We start from the raw sequence: 22384 nt of genomic DNA on the forward strand, positions 1-22384 counted from the left end.
CTTTTTAAAGTATTAGTCTTTGCATCATTTACAGACGACATATGGCTATCTCATAAAGCCACATGGTATGAAAGCTTTAGAGAAACAAAAAGAGTTTATGATGGACAGCATCCCTATCCGGGATTACTTATCAACACAGAGACAGAGGATCCAGTGATTTGTGATCCTTCATGGTTATTTGAAATACTAGAAGCAGGGTTTATTAGCAAACTAGTCCTAATTTCTAGAATTCAGATTAGTTTATTTCCTAAAGTCGTCCAAGAAGCAGCTGCACATATTGGAGGACTTAATTATATGAAGCTTACTATTTGGAGCACTCTCCCAGCCTAGGACACTAGTTACTATATGGAAGCCCAACTAGCACACATTTTGGTTCTCATAAGTGATTTCAGTTGTAGTCCTGACTACTACTGGTATACAGGGGAGACTTACCTATCACTTGATGACTCATATGCTCTGGCACAAGAATGGTCTAATTTCATGAGTAATAAGATTTATGAAGTACAGAAAGAGTTAGATCATGACTTCCACCTATATGGCTACACCAATAGGATAGCTGTATATGGATCGAGACCTTCAGCAAGGAGGCTTATTGGGAAAAGAAAGATTACTAGGGACCCCAGAATAATGACAAAGAATTGTGGTAATTATGGAGTACTCCATGAGCATGAGTAGTATGAAGATAACTCTGATCCTCTAGATTATGATAACTACGCAGATACAAATTGATAGACAAAAAACAAAATGCTCTCACGGACAGACAGACCACTATTCACCAACATGCATGAATAGCTTCTAGATAGATCCAAGACAGTCCAGTTAGATACAGACGGATGTTCATAAGTCATTACTATTCATTACCACGTGGTATAGAACTCTCATAACAGAAGCCGACAGATTCGTCAAAAGTCACTTTATGAAAGACTCTATGAAAGACTACTGTTCATCAATAGTATTTTCTGCAATATTCCACCGACAGACTAACTTGAGTTAACCTTACTCAGGTTACTTTTGAAGACTTACCATGGTTTATCTCATCTATAAAAAGACAGACTCTGAAGATAGAAGACAGGTCCAAATTATAGGTTCAAATTTAGCGGTTTTTGGTTCTAGAAAGAAGATAGCCCTCTCTCCCTTAGAAAGACTCTTGTAATCTTGTAACCCTTCCCTTCAGACAGAATCTTGTAACCTTTCAGTTTCAAAGACAAATTTTACTTTATAATCTTGTAACTCTTCAGACAGAGTTTTATTTTCAAAGCTTGTATCAAAGACAGACCTTTTCAATTTTAATCAAAGACAGAAGTTTTTATTCAAGTAAGATTTTACTAGTTTCTGTTTTCATATTCCATATTCCGTTTTAACTTATTTTGAATATATCTATTGTGCTATTTTCTTCTTTATTATCTATCTTATCATTGTTTATGCTTCTATATTACTACTGTCAAAACATACCCAGGAGAGAGCACAGCAGTAATATGGAAGCATAAACAATGATAAAATAGATAATAAATAAGAAAATAGCAAAATAGATATATTCAAAATAAGTTAAAACGAAATATGGAATATGAAAATAGAAACTAGTAAAATCTTACTTGAATAAAAACTTCTGTCTTTGATTAAAACTAAAAACGTCTGTCTTTGATACAAGCTTTGAAAATAAAACTCTGTCTAAAGAGTTACAAGATTACAAAGTAATTTTTTTTTTTTGAAACTGAAAGGTTATGAGATACTGTTTGAAGGGAAGGGTTACAAGATTACAAGAGTCTTTTTAAGGGAGAGAGGGCTATCTTCTTTCTAGAACCAAAACCTCTAAATTTGAACCTAGAAATTGAACCTGGAATTCGGACCTATCTTCTGCCTTCGGAGTCTATCTTTTTATAGATGAAATAAACCATGGTATGTCTTCAAAAGTAACTTGAGTAAGTAAAGTTAACTTAAGTTAATCTATCAATGGAAACTTGTGGAACCTTGTAGAAATAATTTTTACTATTCATAAACAGTAATCTATTCGGGAATCTGTCAGGGTACCATTCAAGCATGCTGATGAATAGTAATCTGCCAAAAGTAATTTTTGATCTTTTTGGATCTGTCGTCTTATTCTGTCTGGAAGCTATTCACACATGCTAATGAATAGAGGTTTGTCATAATTGTCTTTCTCTCCTCTTCTGTCTTATTCTATCATATTTCATAGGGATCTTGAGAGTCTTGGAACATTTCAGGATGATTCTTGTAATTTGGAGAGGAAGACTCTATCATTGTGTCATCTTCATCATCTGAAATTTGTGATGCAGCTTCCAGTAATTGCTTCTTAAGATGTCTTTTGTCTAAGACGAAGGCAAGCACTTAACTCTTTTCTAGAAAGAAATTAGAAGTTTCTGTCTGGGAAGGAGATGATTTTTTCTGTAGTTCTTGACAGATGTGATTAAAATTAAACTTATTCCACCATTTTAATTTAAACTTTCCGGTGAGCATGGGGAAAGGATACTAGGGATGCTTTTCTATCTTGAATTCCCATTTAATAATCCATGAAAGGTCTGGAAACCTGTAATAAAACTGTAAAAGATGTGGAAAATTCTTATGGTGCTGTATGTCTGGTTCTTTCTTGAAAGTCTTATAAGCTTTTAAAAGATCAGGAGGGAGAATCATAGCTTCAGGACCATGAGAATTTCGCCAGTCAACGAACCATCTTGGAATCATTATGTCTTTCTTTCTATACATATCAAAGCGGAAAAACCAAGTATGTCTGTAAATATTGTTTTGGAATAGAAGGAACCTATCCCAGGCTTCTATATAGTCGTAATAATTATAAAACTGGCGGTTAAAGGGTAGGGAAAAATTCTTAGTAATCCAAGGTGGTGCTTTCCATTGGGAGGGGGTGAGGATATGTTTTATGACTACTTTAGAGTAGCTAATTCTATTTGGGTCTTAGGAGCAGGGCATATAAGTTACTAGGATTGAGTCTGTATCAACCAAAATAAACTCATAAAATTTCTTGGTTTTTAATATTTCTATCTTAGGATGTTCCCATCCTAGGGGTATGAGCTGTCTGACTAGGGAGAGGGTATCCGTTATGTACTAGTATTCTGGTTCAATCCATAAAATAAAGTTCTAGGAATCTTTTAGGAGTTCAATGCTATGGTCTTCTTTCGAGGCTTGGGCTTCCTGAGAGGTGGAAGATTTGTACTTTGGTTGATTGGAGGGAGAAGCTAAAGGGGGAAAAGAGGATGCAGCTATGTTAAATGGTTTTTTTAAAGGAGGAGTTGAGGGTGAAGCATATGTTTGTTTGGTTGTTGGAGAGTGGCTTGGGGGAGTGGGTCAAAGGGGTTTAGGTTGCATGTCAATGGGGATCTTTCTTGGGATCTATTTGAAAAGAGTGTAGGTGCGGTGAAAGAAGGGCAAGGGAGGCAAGGGAGGAATCTACTAGGGGGTATAGGAGTAGCAGCATAGGACTATCTAGTTCTGGTTTTGGGGAGTTGCTCTTATTAAAGGGGGAACTCATCTTTCTTGTAGGAATTCATGGGTTAGGAAATTAGGAATTGAATTAGTTTCTCCTTTAATATATTCAATATCAAATTCAAAGACACTTAAAATAGCCTGCCATCTAGCAAAACTCTATTTAGAGACAAGATTCTAGACATCTTTCTATAAAACTTCTTTAGCACTTTTGCAATCAACTCGAATTAAAAAATTTTGATTAAAAAGATCATTTTGAAATTTTGAAATACATAATATGATAGATAAAATTTCTTTCTTAATAATACAGTAATTCTGTTGGGTAGCGGACCAGGAACCAGAATGGAATCTAACAATCTGTTCTTTAGCATTATTTTTTGCTACCTGCTTTAGAATTCCACCATAACCTATGTTAGAAGCATTTGTCTCAACAATTTTAAAAGTATTGGGTGAGGGAATAACAATACATGGGAGTTGCTTAACATATTTTTTAATCAATCGGATCATCATAGTATGTCTGTCTATCCATGGAGGAAGATTCTTTTCTAGCCTTTTATATAGGGGTGTGCATATCTTTCTTAATCCTTGAAAATATTCTGAAACATAATTTAGATTGCTAAGAAATCTCTGTAACTGATTTTTATCTTTTATTTCATCTAGGAATTTATCTACAAATTGAATGGCTTTGTCAATGGGGCTTAGGGTTCCTTTATAAATGTTATGACCTAAAAATCAAATCTTATCTTGAAATAAATATATCTTAGTGGCTAAGACAACTAATCCATTATGTTTAATTGTTTTGTCAAATATATCTAAATGTTTCCAATGGTCTTCGATTGATTTGGAAAAATTTAAGACATCATCTATATAAATAATTGAGAAATTTGTAAAAGGTGTAAATATGTCATTCATTATATTTTGAAATTCACTAGGTGCATTTTTTTTTTAAACCAAAAGGCATGACATTCCATTCATAATGACCAAAAGGAATTGTAAAAGCAGATTTATATCTGTCTTTCTCATCTATCTGTATCTGCCAAAATCCATTTTTCATATCAAATTTGGAAAATATGGTTGCTTCATGGAGTCTGCCAAGTAAATCTTTCTTATTGGGAATGAGATATCTTATCCATTGTAAGGCTTTATTTAAAGATTTATAATTTATAACTAATCTTGGAACTCCTCGTTCTAATTCTGCCTATTTATTAACATAAAAAGCAGCATAGCTCCAAGGAGACTTGCTCTTTCTAATCAAACCTTTAATTAAAAGATCTTCAATTTCTTTCTTACAATGTTCTAATAATTCATTGTTCATTTGTATTGGCCTAGCTTTAGTAGGTATCTATCTTTCATTAAAATCTTTTTCATAAGGTAATTGTACTATATGTCGGTGCCTATGCCAAAAAGCAGTAGGGAGATTAGAACAAATTTCTATCTCAATTTGTTGTCTAAATAATTTTATTTTATGATTCAATATGGGGTTTGCCAATTGATTAGTAATTCTTTCATATATTATTTCTGTCTTTAAAGATAGCAAATGTCTATTTTTCCAGTCAATTCTTTCACTATTTGAAGAAATATCTGTTGATGATGAAGCGATATCACAATTATCTATTTGGTGAATTTCATTATCTGTTTTATCACTGTCTGTCAGTATATTCATCAATTTATTCTTTAACTTTCCTGATATGTCAAGTTTATTTATCATTCTTTGAATGTTACAATATTTACTAGTATGTCCTTTTTTACCCCATTTGAAACAAACAATGTCATTTTCTCTGTGTCTATCATGTTTCTTTCTTTTAGAGTACTCTTCTTTCTTATCTTTAAATCTATTTTTATTATATCTTCTATTATTGTTTTTATATCTATCAACATCTTTCTTTTCTTTCCTTCTTTTCCTAGAAGGAGCAATTAACGGATCAAAGCCATATTGTTCACAAAAAGTTCCTAGCTCCTTTTTAGCATATCTTTTTTTCTTTTTCTATTTGATTTTTTAGCCTTAGATCATTACATAACCATAGACCTATTTTATTGATTGAAGATATTATATCACCATAAGTTAAGCTAGGATAGCCTATAGTTCCATCATTATTGGCTATGTCAAGTCTAACTTTTTTAGCGAAAAAATAAGGTAAACTAGCAATAAATTTTTCTTTGCAGTAAGATTGTTGATAGTCATTTCTGCTTAATACTTTTGAAATAAAAACATCTTTATACCATCTAAAGTCTGAAAGTTGTGGACATCTTAAATTAATTAAAACATCTAAAGCTCTTTCTTTATATTGAATCATTGATTAGGATCTCCAACAAAATGTTTAGTTATAGTAAAAATTAAAGTATTAACTGCATCTTGTGAAGGAGTGCTCTAGTAGAACTAGTCAACAAAGGATGGACAAATAATAGTCCTAAGAAAAATGATAGTTTAAAGGAAAAAATTGGTGAAAGACTAAAATCGATTGAAAGATCTATGATATATACCCAAATTAATAGTTTAGCAGAATTAACTAAAAAGATAGAAATTTTAAATTCACCTTTAGATATAGATAGAAAAAGAGACATAACAGTTTTAAATACCACTGAGTCATCAGATAATGAAAAAAATAACAGACACACTAGAAATACTATTTGTCACAAATGTAAATAATATAGACATACTAAGAAACAATGTGATAGATATAATAAAATTGTTGAACATATCAGTAAATTAGAGTTTGAGAAAGATGTAATAAATGAATTAATGGAAATGTTTGACGTAAAATAGAAAGAGATAGACCAAGTAACGAAAAAAGAAGAACTAAAATCAACCAACCCACTTAAAGTCAATAAAAGAAAAAGGAAACAAAAAGACATAATAATGAAATTGATAGATAATCTACCTAATCACCTAAAAGATAAAAAATGAGATTTACTAAAATTGAAAGACTCTATAGACATACCTATTGCTTGTATTAAGTGTAGGAAATATGGACACCATGTTATGGAATGTGGAAAAGGAGAAAAAGCTAAGAAAAAAAAAAGATAAGAAAGAAAAGAAAAAATGAAACAAGATGGAACAAACATAAAACCAGTAGCTCTACAAGACTTAATGACAGAAGCAAAAATGGTCAAACAAGAAATTAAAGAAGATAATTCCACAGACATAGATGAACAAAATTTGAAAGAATTTTTTAAACCCATGATAGACCTACCTTCATTAGAAAAAGATGATTCAAATAATGATAACAATAGACAAAATTTCTTAAGATTAATTGATAGTGTTAATTTTCAAAAATGGAATACAAAAGTCACTCTAGTAATTAATAAAGAATTCTCTTTGACAGAAGTTGCTTTGATAGATTTTGGAGCTGACATGAATTGTATACAAGAAGGATTAATGCCTTTAAAATATTATGAAAAATCATCGGAAAGATTAACTTGGGCCAATGGAGAAAAGCTAATAATTAATTATAAATACCTAATGTTCACATATGTAATGACGGAATATGTTTTGAAACTATTTTTAAAGACCTTTCTTCTAAAGTTATTTTAAGAAATCCCTTTATGGCTTTGCTTTACCCCCTTTTGGTGACAGATGAAGGAATTAAAATTAGTATGCTAGTTTTTAGATTCACCTCATTCCTAATCTCGAAAGAAATTCGTTCCCTAAATAAAGTCACTATCCTAAAAGATATTAATAAAGAAAGAATTTGTAGAACAAAAAGGCATTTGTCATCTCTAAAGACAGAAAAATCACTTGTTAACCATTTGACAAATAATGTCATGAAGAAGTTTAAATAGGATAAAGAGACAGAGATTTATTCTTATTATCCCATTGCTTTTTTGCATAGGCACCAACATATAGTCCAAACACCTTGTGAAAAAGAATTTAGTGGAAAAGATATAAAAGATGGAACTATGCTTAAAATTTCTTCTAGTCAATATGAATGGACTGACAGTTTGACAGATGTAAATGACATATTTACACTCTTTATAATATCCTCAAATACTCATATAACAAATGTTTTATTAAAAGAAGTTCTAATAAAAGAAGTCTTGACAGATACCCCTTTACTAATCATTAAAGAAAACATTAATTGTGATAATTTCTTGAACAAAGACAGATTTAATTTCCTAACAAGAAGAGTTAATTATAAGTCCCTAACAAATTTTCCTATTATAGTGGTTGATGAGAGACTTTATGGAAAAGCTTTATTCTCGCATAATAAGATAGATAGTAATACATACAAAACAGATAGAATCATGGCAGATTTTGTGAATTTTTTGAATTCCAGTTATTCTGACATTGACAGACTTTACTACAACTACTCTTATACCACTACTCAGCGAGAGCATACTACAGAAACACATACAAAAGGTTTTTAGTCTCATTGCATGACAGTACACACAATAATTATCATGGTACTATTTCGTTTTAATTGACACAGATCTTCTCAGTAGAGATATCATCAAATAAGAAATGTTACATGTTGGGTGCAAGGGAGCTTTCAATCAAATGGGCAAGCCATCCTCTTTATTGTTGCTGGAAACCACTTTCTCAATCAAGGTTTGCACTAAATCCTAATAATCACAAAAGAAGGGATAGGATTAAATTAAATGATACACAATAGTTCTTAGTGTGTTAACTTGCTTTATTTAGACATAATGTTCAACTTAACACATGCATTCGTTTCTAAATTAAAAATTTATTCTTTATGATTAATCGATATGAAATTCGCATGACGGATCCTAGTGTTTTCCATTAGAAAAATATAATTAACGGCTTATTTTCTTTGCCAAACTTTCAGATTTGCTGAAGTTGCTGAGCTTAGGACCAAATGGATAGTCCATTAAGTGGGTTAATGGCTCTTCATTGTCCATAATAAAAATGGAGTATTAATTCGGGCCATTTACTCACCAACGGATATGGTAATTATTCTGAATGGGCTGTCAAGTAGGAGGATCCAAGGGGCTGATTCATTTTCATTTTTGATACCTCCACTCTTCACCTCCCCCTTGTGCACGTATCTAGCCCAATATCTGAGACAATTCATGTTAGCCCATTAATCACCACAATTAAACAGAATAAAATAGTCTCTCTCCTTTTCAATGTGGGATTAAACATTTTCACAATTCTTCATCTTCCATATTCACTCCCACATCTTTACATTTATGTTATAACATTTACTCATTTTAATTATTTAATATTAAAATGTTTCAACAATCCCCCACTCATTTTAATATTAAATTTTAGTTAAAGAGAGATTACCAGGCAAAGATGGGTCACTATGCATCATGAAGGTGTGCTCTGCATTGAACCTTCACTTAGTAAAACAACGATCTCAACTCCAGAGTCGTAGTGGTCTCCGACTTGAACTAGGACTGCTTTAGGGAAATTAAGCATCACTGCTTACACATAACAACCCAGGTGTTGACATGAGCTTTTATAGCTAGCACTTTACGGCCATGTGCTGATCCCAGTTTCATGAGTGTATTTGAGATTAAGTCCAAATCTCATAGGGAGTGGCCCCACCCCCACACTCACATAGGTGAAATTTGTCAAGGGTGCTCCTGTAATTCTGACACCCCACTCATACGAGCTACAAATTTCATTAAGAGTTTTTTACTCAACCTCTCCACATTACAGGATAAATGCACTTACATCATAGGGATGAACAATTAGAAAATTATTTACAGAATAAATAATTTAAAAAAATAAATAGTGCATTTCTTACGACCATCATATGATTCGTTTTTCCCATTGAACCTAATTCTCAGGATCTCTGGTCCTTGGGTTGGGTATCCTCATACATGGCTCATGATTCTATTGACTTTAGTCCCATCCCCCTCGATGTATTCCAGACTCTATCTTTTGCCAAGGCCTTGGTAAATGGATCTACAAGATTATCATTAGATTTAATATAATCCACAGTTATGATGCCACTACTCAAATAAGATTGCACGATACTGTGCTTTCTTCTTATAGGTCTGGATTTACCGTTGTAGTAACGGTTTTTAACTCTACCAATTGCGGCAGTGCTATCACAATGAATTAATATAGGTGGAATTGGCTTTTCCCAAAGTGGAATTTCATATAACAAATCTCTACGCCAATTTGCCTCTTCACTAGCTAAAGCTAATGCTATTAATTCAGCTTCCATTGTTGAATTAGCAATTATCGTTTGCTTTTTAGATTTCCAACAAATAGCACCACTACCTAAGGTAAAAATATAACCAGTGGTAGAGAGAGAATCACCTGATAAAGTATTCCAATCGGTATCACTAAAAGCTTCAATCACAGCAGGATACTTTTTATAAAATAAGCCATAGTTTTTTGGTACCAATTAAATATCTCATAACTCGCTCAATAGCTAGCCAATGATCTTTACTAGGCTTGCTAGTAAATCTGCTTAGCACTCCTACTGCATATGCAATGTCAGGTCTAGTACAATCAGTAGTATAACGCAAACTACCAATGATACTAGCATAATCCTTTTGATTAAAAATCTCATCATCATTATTCATAGGAAATAAATGAACACTAGAATCAAAAGGAGTAGCTACACTTTTGTGATCATGAAATTATATTTTCTCAATATTTTCTCAACGTAATGTGATTGATCAAGATATATTCCATCACATGTTTTTGTAATTTCCATGGCCAAAATAAAATTAGCCTCACCAAGATCTTTCATATCAAAATGGTTTTTAAGCATATTTTTTGTTTCATTTATAACATGCATATTTGAGCCAAAAATCAACATATCATCCACATAGAGGCTAATAATAACATGTAAATTATTCCATGATTTAGAATAAATACATTTATCACATTCATTTGATTTATAACCATTCTCAATCATGCAGGAATCAAACTTTTCATGCCACAACTTAGGTGCTTGTTTTAAGCCATATAGGGATTTAGTTAGCTTACATACCTTGCTTTCTTGTCCAGGCTCTACAAAGCCTTCGGGTTGGTCCATATAAATCTCTTCCTCTAGGTCCCCATTTAGAAAAGCAGTTTTTACATCAATTTGATGAATTTTCAAATCAAAAATTGCAGCAATGGCAATTAACAATCTAATAGATGTAATTCTTGTTACCGGAGAAAATGTATCAAAGAAATCAAGATCAGCTTTTTGTTTAAAGCCTTTTGCAACAAGTCTAGCTTTAAACTTATCTATTGACCCATCCGGTTTCAACTTTTTTCTAAGGACCCATTTACAACCTATGGTCTTACAACCCGGTGGAAGATCTACTAATTTCCAAGTTCTCTTAGAAATTAGAGATTCCATCTCATCATTTACAGCCTCTTTCCAAAATATAGCATCAGGTGATGTTAAAGCCTCTTTTAAATTTTGGGGATTTTCCTCAATGTTAAAAACATAATAATCAGGACCAAAATCCTTTTCAACTCTAGCTCTTTTACTCCTTCTAGGTTCCATTTCAAAATTTTCTTGATTTTGTAAATGTGAAGTAGAAGAACTAGGTTGTGACAAAATATTTTCTTCACCCCCACTATTTTTCAATTTAAAAGCAAATTTTTCTTCATGAAAAATTGCATCACTAGATTCAAAAATTATTTTGTTTTCAAGATCAAAAAATCTATAGGCTGCACTATTAATCGCATAACCAAGAAAAGCACAGGTAGTAGCTCTTATACCTAATTTAGGCATTTTAGGGTCAGTAAGCCTTACATAAGCAAGACAACCCCATACTCTCAAATATCCCAAATTTGGCTTATGTCCTTTCCACATCTTAAAAGGTGTGGTGTGTGACTTTTTATGTGGCACCCTATTCAAAACATGACATGCAGTTAAAATAGCTTCACCCAAAAAATGCAAAGGTGCACCAGATTCAATTAACATGGCATTTGTTAATTCAATTAAAATTCTATTTTTTCTTTCAGCCACACCATTAGAAGCAGGTGAATATGGTGCAGTAGTTTCATGGATAATTCCCAAAGACTGGGCAAATGAGTTGAATGTACTTGATTCATACTCACGGCCTCTATCACTTCTTATTCTTTTTATTTTTCTACCGAATTGATTTTCAACTTCTTTTAAAAAATCTTGAAATTTTTCAAAAGCATCACTTTTATTTTTCAACAAATAAATAGTTGTATATTTTGAGAAATCATCAATAAAAGTGATAATATATCTATTTCCTCCACGAGTTAAAATTCCCTCAAATTCACATAAATCGGAATGAATTAACTCAAGCAATTCGGTATTTCTTACCACATTTTTATGAGGCCTTTTTGTAATCTTAGCTTGACTACAAGTTTCACATTTTTCAAAATCTTTTGATAGTCTTGGAATTAATCCTAAACTATTCATGATTCCCACATATCTACTATTTATATGACACAAACGAGCATGCCAAAAATTAATAGAAGAAAGCATATAAACTGAACTGGTAGATACTTTATTATTCTCAACATTCAATTTAAACATTCTATCACAAGCATAACCCTTGCCCACAAATAATCCCTTTTTTGTGATTACATAATTATCAGATTCCATAGTTTGCTTGAAGCCAGCTTTGTTAAGCAAAAAACTTGACATCAAATTCTTCCTCATGGACGGAGTGTAAAGTACATCTTTCAATGTTAGCACACGTCCAGAAGTGAATTTCAATTCAACCTCACCACTCCCAAGAACCTTGGTTTTACTAGAGTCACCAAGCATAACCGTTTTTTCTTCTTCAAAAGGAGTGTACAATTTGAACCAATTCTTGTCATAGTAGACGTGCCTATTAGCACCGGAATTTGCCCACCACCCTTCAACATATTGCACCATATTGATGTCTGTAATCATAGCCACTAAAGGCTCTTCGGTTACGTTAGCCTGCGGGACAGATTCACGTTTCCGAAATTTGCAAAATCGAGCAATATGCCCACTCTTGCCACAGACAAAACAGGATCTATTAAATTGATCTTGTGAAGGGGGTCCTTGGTTCTTATTGTAATTTTTATTTGGGTTTCCCCTTCCTTGAGGTCTATTATTATTTTTAAAGGCTCTTTTTTTAGGCTTCAATTGAACATTTCTAGGAAAATGATTTTTGGGCATATTATTATTGGACGAAATAAAGTTTACCTTTGTGGTGGAATTACCATTGCTCTCTTGTGTCATGAGTGCATCTTGTCCTCTAGCCTCCTCCTCCACATGGATGCGTGTGATCAAAGTCTCCAAGGATGTCTCCTTTTGTTTGTGCCGCAAAGTCTTTCGGAACTCCCTCCAAGATTGTGGTAGTTTATCAATTATGCTAGCTACCACCAAATTGTCTCCAATCTTTATGCCTTTGGATCTCAATTCTGCCATAATCATTTGGAAGTCTTGTGCTTGATCCACCACCGATTTTCCATCCACCATTTGGTAACGGAAAAATCTACTAGTAGCACCTCCCCCTTGCGCACGTATCTAGCCCAATATCTGAGACAATTCATGTTAGCCCATTAATCACCACAATTAAAAAGAATAAAATAGTCTCTCTCCTTTTCAATGTGGGATTAAACATTTTCACAACTCTTCATCTTCCATATTCACTCTCACATCTTTACATTTATGTTATAACATTTACTCATTTTAATTATTTAATATTAAAATGTTCCAACAATACCTAAGTCACCCTAAAATTGAAAAACAATCTTGGGAAAGTATACCTTCTGTGAATCGAATTAAAGCAATGAAATCAAAGGTCTTTCAAGAGAGACAAGCAGGCCTTGGTGAACGCAAAGATGGATTGATAGAGATTAAGTTGGGGTATTTTTATAATGATGAAGGTGATGAGGAGGTGAAGGGTGAGCATTTAAAAGGTGGTCTTATTGTTGAGGGAATTGAACTTGGACCTAAAGAGTAATCTCAAGGCTTGTGCTTCTTTGTGCAAACTTTATTAACTAGAACTGTTTATTGCAAAACTTGGGCTCCAAATATGTTATTTTCTTGAATTATGATGAAGACAATCTGTTGTGTAAAGAATTTTTTTATTTATTTGGTTCATGAGAGTGCTATTGTGCTTAATAGCATGGTCATTTGAACCTTCCCCATACTCTCTCGGACCTTAAAAGATCTAAAGAAGTGGCATATATGCTCTTTTCACAGTTAATTTAGTGCATAATTTTTGGTTTGAAGAATCTAACATAGAATTGAAAATATTTTTCTTTGAACACAAAGGCTTAGATGTAGGATTGTAAAAGAACCAAGCCGTTTATGCTCGAGCTTAGCTCGATAAAAAGTTCATTCATATTCGTTTATTTATAAATAAGTCAAACTTGAGCCTTAATTTTGAGCTTGTTTGATGAACAAGCCGAGCCCAAGCAAAAATAATTGTCCATGAACAAATTTGTGAACAATAGGGCTCGATACAAAACATGCCGAGCTTAGGCTCATTTATAGCTTGATATATATTTACTAAATAAACTCATTATTATGACATTACTCATATGTTTTGGAATGTTAATTTATAGCTTGTTAGTCATATATGTTTTGAAATGTTAATTTATTTAGATTTGTAAATATTATAGTTGCACAGATGATAAATGTGGATGTAAAAATTTTATTTTGAACAATTACTCAAACTATAGACAATGAATGGATTTAATTATGTAAAGTTGTAATTTGAACAATTTCTAATCACAAGTGGAATTAGAAGCATGATAAAATGAGTATATTATTTTATTTTATTTTTTTGTTTACTTGATTTTTGGTGATATAAGCATTTGATGATGCAATTTTTTTGGATCTCAAGCTAAAAAGCTTGACTTGAGCTCGAGTTTGAGTTTGAGCTTGATATTAAGCTCGAGCTTGGCTTGATTAATTAATCAAGCCAAGTCAAGTTGAACTTAAGTTTTTTAATATTCTCATGAGCTCGAGTTCAAACATTATTTTTAAGCTTGTCTTAAGCTCGAGCCAAACTTGAGCATTTGATTTTTATTGACGAGCCATACTCAAACACACACTACTCGGCAAAGTTTGGCTCTTTTACAGCCCTACTTAGACGTGTGTAAAGAATGAAATTATTTATTTATTTGGTTCATAGAAATCCTATTGTGCTTAATATCATGATCATTTGAACCCTCTCCAAACTCTCCCGGGCGTAAAAAGATCTAAACATGTGGTATGTACTTTTCATAGATAATTCAGTGCTTTACTGGTTCAAATCTAACATGTTTAACAATTAGTTATAAAATTTGTCTTGTTTTATTTTAAAATATTTTTTGTGGAATTTTAAAATATGGGAATCATTAAAATTTGTCACATGTATGCACAGATGACAAGGCATGCATTTCGTTGTATAACATGAAAAAATTATTATTTTTTAAAAATATTTATAAGTTCTACTAATTTTTTTTTAAAAGAGTTTTTAACTTATGACATCTGCTCCCAATTAATGATAGTTTTTTTATTATCAAATTAAGACACCAGTCAATTTTTTCCTTTTTGGTATAGGCGGGAATTACTCTACCAATTTATATATATATATATATATATCTGTATATATATTATATATTAAGAGGATTCAGAAAGTTAGTTATTATTTTTTTTTCTGTCAAAAATACCCTTAAATTAATTAACCAACAACTTAAAAATGGGGTTAAAATAGTAAATTGGAAAAAGAAAGTTAGTTATTACTTTTTTAATGACAAAAATATCCTTACCTAAAACTTAAAAATGGGGTTAAAATAGTAAATTGAAAAAAATAATAAATTTCTATTTTTACGTTGAAATGTTTTCCTACTTCTAAAAACTTCTACTTTTACGTTGATTTAAATTCCTACTTCTACTCACTAACTCCCCACAAAATATTATTACTCTTTTATTAGTTTTAAAATTTCTCCAATCTACAAAACTCACTCCATGTATTCAATTTTTTTTTTTACTTCATCACGATATATTGTTTCTTTACCCAAAAAATGAAAATTATTAATAAATGCAAATTATTAATTTTTACCCAAAAAATAGAAGAGCCTCTGAGCACGCGCGTGAGCGCGTGCTTAGAGGCTAGTATATATTATTGCATTACGTTTGACCAACATTATTACTGATTCAAGAAAATAAAAAAGTCAATGCGAGGGGACCAACATTACTTTTGGGCCGGTCCTGGGCTGGTGGTGGTAATGAAACGCGTAAGGCTACACTTTGTTAAAAACTCAGCCCACATTACCTTATAATTTCATCCTAAGCCCAGGGTCATAATCGTAAATAAGAAAAAAACTACAACCCTAAACCCTAGCCGCCTCACCTCACTCTGTCATCCGCTTTTATAATCCTGACTCCCATTTCCTTTCATTTCCACAATACGATACTCTCTGTCTCTATCTTTCTCTGATGCAAATCCTCTGTAAATTTTATCAATTTTTCTCTTTGTTTATTTTTTTATCATTAAATATTTGTGTAAATATAGGTACTTTTAGATTGTTGCAATGAAATTTTGGAGGTGGGTCTTTTAGATTTTTGCCTTCTTGTTGTTTTTGGGGATGATGATAAATGTGTAATCCCAGCTCATTATGAGACCTTTTGTAGGTCTAGGAATAGTCTTTATCCACATTTTATCTGACCCTTACATGTTTTCTTCTTCTTCTTCTTTAACTTTCTTAATTTTAATCTATTTTGTGGAATTTCATATTTATTTAGGGTGGTTTGTGTTTTTATTTTGAGTTTCCACTTTGTGATTTTTTGATACCCTGAATTGTTCCCTATGATGTTTCTGTATGAACCATGCTAATGCTGATAACTCCGTGATTGATCCTTTCTCTATTCATTTAACTGAGGGAATTATTTCAATTCTGTTTTGTTGGATTCTGTCTTGGAGTTTCTTTTGAATTTGCGTGTTCTGCTATTATGTATTTTTAGTGAGAAAGTACTTGTATTATTTTATTTTTTTTTGAAAATATGTGTAAATAATGCTTCCTCTCTTTTGCTTTGGTTTTTGATAAATTTTATAACACTTTTGTTAAATTCTATCTGTTTATATATTAAGCTAAGTTTGGTTTATTTTATTCAGATGAATGCTGAACATTAAGGAGTTTGAACTCATTGTCCTTTTAACCAATTCAAATAGTTCAAAATCAGATTTGGGTAAAACTATGAAACAATGTGTGAAACTAGAGGAAACAGCTTGGTTGAACCAAATCTGTTCAGATTTGGGTATCCTAGGCTCCGATTGTGTCTTCCATCAGTCAAATGTGTGAAACTATGAAACAATGCAGTATAACTAGAGGAAACAAGTTGATTCTGAAATCTGAATGGACTAGATTTACATTTGGAAACATGGCATCCCCATGATGCTTGGTGCCTCGATGAATATATGAATCAGAGGAACCCATATAAAAGATACTCATGGCGCATTAATGTAGAATCATGGATAAAGTATCCATTGGGGGAGTGGGTGAAGTGGTTTCTGTTGCTCAATGACAGATTTCCCTCTACTCAGAAAGCAGAATATCTTCCCCAGACATTAAGACAGAAATCTAATACTTGTATGCCACTTTGTTTGGTTTACAAGTTTGGCTCTTCTGTTATATTGTTTAGCAACTTTTTTTTTTTTTTTTTTTTTCTACCGGCACCTTTGATGCGGATTTTACAAATGATTCGAACTCACATACACACTTAGATATATGCTCTTATAGATTATCATACTTTTATTATTTTAAAGTAGAATTTTTATTTTATATTAAAAAATAAAGTTATTTATATTTTCTTAGAAAAAAAATATAAAGTATCAAATTTATTTTTGTATATAACTGGAATATCATTTATTAGTTTTGGTTTTCTGAAAGAGGATATGGGCTTGTTAGCTTATTAGGCCCAAGACTATCTGCTAGTCCATTATAACCTTTCTTATAATGTTCACATTTTTTGAAAAGAAAGTTTGGCCCACTACCGGAATTGAAAGGAAAATTAGCCCATGTTCTTAAAGCCATAACATGCTATTGAATCAAACCATAGGAATATTCTAAGGGTTCATGCTAAGGGTTCCTGCTAATAAGTGCCTTAAGGTGTTTGTTAACAATTTAGTTAAAGAAAGTTTTTATGAAAAAAAAAAATTAATGTTTTGATAAATTTTTTTTTTTCAAAAAAGTGATGTTAAAACTTTTCTAAAATAGATTGTTAACCAATGTCTTAAAAGTACTCATTAGCATTTCTCATATTCTAAAACAAGCTTTTATAGAGTACTAATTACAGCAGCATGTGCAAGGCACGTGCTTGATGTGGAACAAAAGTAGTGATTAATCAATTCTAGATTTTATTTATATCACAAAACAAAGATATAAATTAGTTGATTTTTAAAGTAAGAATTTTGATAATTATGTGATAAAAATTTAATCTCATTTGTATAAAAATTTTGATCACACACAAAGTTAAGATAGCTATTTGACATATAAATATCTATTTCACTATAATAGTTTTTTAGTATCTATTAGATATGGTATAATTTTGAAAATTTAAACCTATAGAATCAATGTTCTTTAGATAACCCAAAAAAAAAAAAAAAAAAAAACTAAGAGCTACAAGACAAAGATATGCATGTTCACTATTATTAAGCAATGTAGAGGTCTCAAAACTTGTAATCTTTAAGCTTTATACCACTCCTACTATATATATTTACATGCCATTTGCAAACTCATGTGAGTCTCCTCCCCAGTATAAGCCCAAGGTCATCATCTATACTCTATTTGAGCCCACCTTTGCTTGAAGCAAACCTTGGCCAATTTATTAGATAATGAGGATTCTAAAACATTATCCTAAAGTCTAACATGTTGAAATTTTGAGTTGAATCAAAAAAGACAAGCAAATTAAATAGATGTTTACACAAATTTTATTTATGGGAAGTATATAATGTAAATTCTAGCCTTATATCTCAATTAGCATTTTCTTGTATTCTCAACTAAGATTTTTAAGGTTCAAATTCCCCACTCTCAATTATTGAATTATATAAAATTAAAGACAATATTCCATCATAGGAAATTCTATTATGCTTTGATTTCAAACTACCTGTTACTTCAAAAAGCACTAATTTATAAAACGTGGCACAAATGGAACCCCCATATGTGGGAGCCAATTAGTTCCATTTATGAACCTATTTACAGTGTATTCTTGGACATCATTAGAGTTGTTGACAATGTTGTAACCAGGCCATGTAATCCTTCCTTTGGTATCTGCCCTAGGGTCTCGGATCCCATATTCCACATAATGCAATGTAGACAAGGCAACATCACCATTGAACTTAAGCCATCCTTCGGGGTCAATGAGGTCACCAAGAAAGCAGTCCATGACTATTGTTTGAGAATAGTCCAACCAAGGCCTTCCTAAGAATGTCTTGACCTCCATTGTATAGGGCTCTAATTCCTTGTCTGCAATAATAGAACAGTTGTGTAGCAGTGTTCCAGTCTTCTTTGGCTCCCCTCGACCTTGGGCTGTTATTACATTAACTTGGCCATGGATTGGTTTCCTCACATAAATCATGCAATTTTGAAAAACAACATTGGCATCTCCAAAAATGAAATCTACTGTACCATATATCTCACTCTCTCTAAAAAATTGTTGCCCATATGCAGTAAGTAAAGTGTCTTGATATCCTTTGATAGAGCATTGGTAGACCGCTATGTTATCCCCTGCAGTCCTCAAAGCCACAGCTTGGCCACCTTCTGATCCAGCCGAATTCACAATAGATATGCCTTTGATCAGTACATCATTGGCACTAATATCTAAACAAAGAACCACAAAGGAAAATGAGCTTTGAAAGAAAATTTAATTAACGTGAACCTATATTCAAAAAATTAGGATTCGGAGGACATACATTAACTATTTATTTTAGGAAATTTTTATAAAAAATAAAAAAACTGTTTTAATAAATTTTTTTATTTTTCCATAAAATTTTATCTAAATTAGTTTACTAACATATGCCCTAAGGGCATACATTAAAAAATTATGTGATGATTATATATTAAATGTAAATATTAAAAATGATGGTCTGCCTAGTCAACCTTGTTTCACAAATCAAGCAAATTTTCTTCATTTGATATTTAGGAAAATGACATGACCATCAGCGGCAAGTTTGCCGGTCGTATCATCTTGATATTTAGGAAAATTATATGTTCACACTTCTTTATTTTGAAACCTCACAATTTTAAAGTCAATTTTTTAAATTAATTGAGATTAAAAAAAAATCAATTACATATTTAAACCGTCAATATGAATATATACACAATTTTTTTTTAAACAATAAAATAGATATTTCCACATGCAAACACAACCATAATAAATATCTATTCTCATCAAAAAAATAAATAAATATCTATTAATAATTACCATAATTATATATTTAATTGTTCCATATAAAAACAAAACCATAATAAATACATATTAACAATTATCATAACTATCAAATTTCAAATTTATAAACAAAATGAGAGAGAGAAAGGGAGAGAATCATTTTTTAGATAAAATAATATTTGATGAAATTTCCCATGCATTACATGGCTTATTGAAATATATATAAAATTATGAATGTTTGACTTTTGGATGACCTTTTAATATTGTGTCTCATGAGCTTTAAATATAACATTTTTTTTTTCAATTTATTGATGAAAAATATTATATATATATATATATATTTGGTACTATATATTTTTTAATTGAATTTAAATTCTATTATTTATTTAAACATTCCATTAAGCTATTGTGACATCATATTTTCTTTTTTTTGACAAACACATCATATTTTCTTGAAATGGTCAAATATGTAGTTTCATATAGAAATATAATAATAAATACTTATTAATGACTCATGGTTGACTTCATAATATTGTGTCATATAAGCTTGTGAGACCTTACAATTTTACACATCATTATTTTAATATATAATCTTTTTAACTAAATTTAAATTTTATTCTATATTTAAATCTTCTATTAGAATTCTAACACATTATATTTTCTTTAAATGATATAATATATGCTTCCATATACAGGCAACACCATAGTAAGTATAATACTAGAATATATACTTGATGAAGTGCGAATCGTTAGTCTTTGTAAGTTCGTCCAGATGGAGTTGGGTCCTGGTCAAAGTCTCTGCAATGGCTCCCTTAAGGTGGTCACCGATGTGGTGCCTGCCACCACGCCTCCGATGCCAAAGTCAGTATATGGAAGTCTTTAGAGAATAATAACAGAATAATGGATATCAGAGTGTCTATGAATACTCTTAAGCAAGTTTTTTTTTTGTACCTTGTGTTGATGCTCTGAGGAGTTTATATATGTTTCCACACCTCCTAGCCGTTGTGGCTGTTATTGTGGTTTTAATGCCTATCTTGGTAACGCCTTATGCTTAGTAATATAGGCTTTGATGGGCTTTCAACGGTCTATATAGCTGGTCTTGTAACCATCCGAGACATTATTGATTGCATTGAATAGCTTTCCTACCTTTGTTAGTGACGTGGGTTTATTGACGGAAAGATTTGATTAGCTTGTCTAAGAAAAAGGGCTCGTCGGTCCTATCAGCTACCCCTCAGGCTCTGTGGTCATCCCTGTGGTGATGGCCACCAAGAGGCGAAAGGTTTTTTTTTTTTTTTTTTGACATGTCTCTTGGGATTTCCCTCCGCATTCACTATGTAGTGGCGGCGTTGCATGTGTTATGGCCATGTGGCGTGACCTGAGGGGTGAATTTAATGCTCCACTCCATGTGACTCTCGGTTTTCCCGCTGTTTTTCAGTTTTCTGTGCCTAGCTTTTTAAACTTCCTTTCTCCTCTTTCTTCCTCACTTTTCACTTTCCTTTTTGCATTGCTGTTCTGTGCTTCCGAGCTGCCATTGTTGCTGTGAATCTTTGCGTTTTGCTCTCTCTCTTGCGCTTTTGAGGTATGGCCTCTTCATCCCTCTACTTTTCTTTTTCTTTTTTAAGTAGATAACTTTGTAGAAATTTCTGATTTTTCTTTTCCTTTTCTATGTTTTTGGTCTTTCTAGGATTTTGTCCTTTTTTTTTTTTTAGTCCTATGCTTAGTAGCTCTAAGGTTAGGGCCCGTTTTCCCTCTGTCTCTTTCCTTTTTGCACGTTTAAGGGGATCTTTAGGTGTTTTCCCGTACCTTGAGAATTTTGTCTTTGAGGGTAGTAGTTTAAGCATTGCATTGGGTGATTTGCTACCCTTGCTCCGTCAATCAATTGATTGGTTTGAGGGTTTAGAAGGGAGCATGGAGCAATGTCAGAGGTGAGGCCAAGTGAGTTAGAGACCAAGTTATCGTCCAGTGACAAAGCCGTTGAAGGGGATACTGCCGTCTCTGTCCCTCGAGAGACTAGGGTTTCCATGCCTTTGAGGAGGTGTGTGGTTTGGACAGCAAGACACTTTCTAGGTTTAGGGATAGAATCCAATTTCCTGATAGGGATAAGGTTCGTCTTCCTTGTGAGGAGGAACGAGCTTGCCATTGCTCACCTAGGGAGGTATGCTTCTATGAAGCTACTTTCCTGAGTGGGCTTAGGTTCCCTGTCCACCCATTTATTATGGAGCTTCTAGGCCATTTTGGTATTGCTCCTGGGGAACTTATGCCCAATTCGTGGAGGATAGTGGTCAGTTGTATGGAAATATGGCTGGCTGCTACAGATGGAGACATGATTAAGGTGGACGAGCTCGTTTACTTGTACCGTTTAAAGCTATCTAAGGAGCATGGGTACTACAAACTGGTGCCTTAGGAGAGAAGGACTAGGATCATCCGGGACCTGCCTTCGTCATTCAGATATTGGAAGTCCCAGTTCTTTTTTTTGTTCAGGGATGATTAGGAGACTCCCTCTGACGAAGTTTGGGGGTGATATCCCTAGGTTGCTCCGTCAGTGGGGAACCCCGAACTTAGGTGCATCGTTATTTCTTCTAGTCCCTTAACCTTTAATCTTTTTGTGTTCATTGTATCATCACAAACTCTTCTGTTCATTGTCTCGTGCAGTTAAGAGATGACCTAAGCTTAAG

General features: G+C 32.5%; 1 protein-coding gene and 3 non-coding genes across 4 annotated transcripts; 3 read left to right on the forward strand and 1 right to left on the reverse strand.

Annotated features, from left to right (window-relative positions):
* Nucleotides 1-15903: 15903 nt before the first annotated feature.
* On the forward strand, nucleotides 15904-15998 carry LOC126720107 (small nucleolar RNA snoR69Y). The gene has a single exon (XR_007653267.1). It is a non-coding gene; the product is annotated as a small nucleolar RNA snoR69Y (small nucleolar RNA).
* Nucleotides 15999-16124: 126 nt separating this feature from the next.
* Nucleotides 16125-16210, forward strand: LOC126720123 (small nucleolar RNA snoR53Y). Its single transcript, XR_007653277.1, has one exon. It is a non-coding gene; the product is annotated as a small nucleolar RNA snoR53Y (small nucleolar RNA).
* A 646-nt stretch (nucleotides 16211-16856) lies between these two features.
* Nucleotides 16857-16959, forward strand: LOC126720097 (small nucleolar RNA snoR98). The gene has a single exon (XR_007653261.1). It is a non-coding gene; the product is annotated as a small nucleolar RNA snoR98 (small nucleolar RNA).
* A 1487-nt stretch (nucleotides 16960-18446) lies between these two features.
* On the reverse strand, nucleotides 18447-21849 carry LOC126719505 (probable pectinesterase/pectinesterase inhibitor 20). Its single transcript, XM_050422048.1, has 2 exons — nucleotides 21513-21849; nucleotides 18447-19141 (listed from the first exon to the last, which is right to left on the reverse strand). The coding sequence occupies exons 1-2, from the start codon at nucleotides 21847-21849 to the stop codon at nucleotides 18447-18449; spliced, it is 1032 nt and encodes a 343-aa protein (XP_050278005.1).
* Nucleotides 21850-22384: the final 535 nt, after the last annotated feature.

Source organism: Quercus robur, chromosome 3 (assembly GCF_932294415.1).
Source record: "Quercus robur chromosome 3, dhQueRobu3.1, whole genome shotgun sequence".
NCBI lineage: Eukaryota > Viridiplantae > Streptophyta > Magnoliopsida > Fagales > Fagaceae > Quercus > Quercus robur.

What these genes read in the sequence shown, in the direction of transcription:
- LOC126719505 (XM_050422048.1), bottom strand. Translation starts at nt 21,849, where the DNA reads ATGGCAAGCTCGTTCCTCCTCACAAGGAAGACGAACCTTATCCCTATC. An exon ending in TCAAAGACAAAATTCTCAAG is followed by an intron (nt 19,142 to 21,512) that starts GTACGGGAAAAC and finishes TTCTTTGTTTAG; the next exon opens with ATATTAGTGCCAATGATGTA.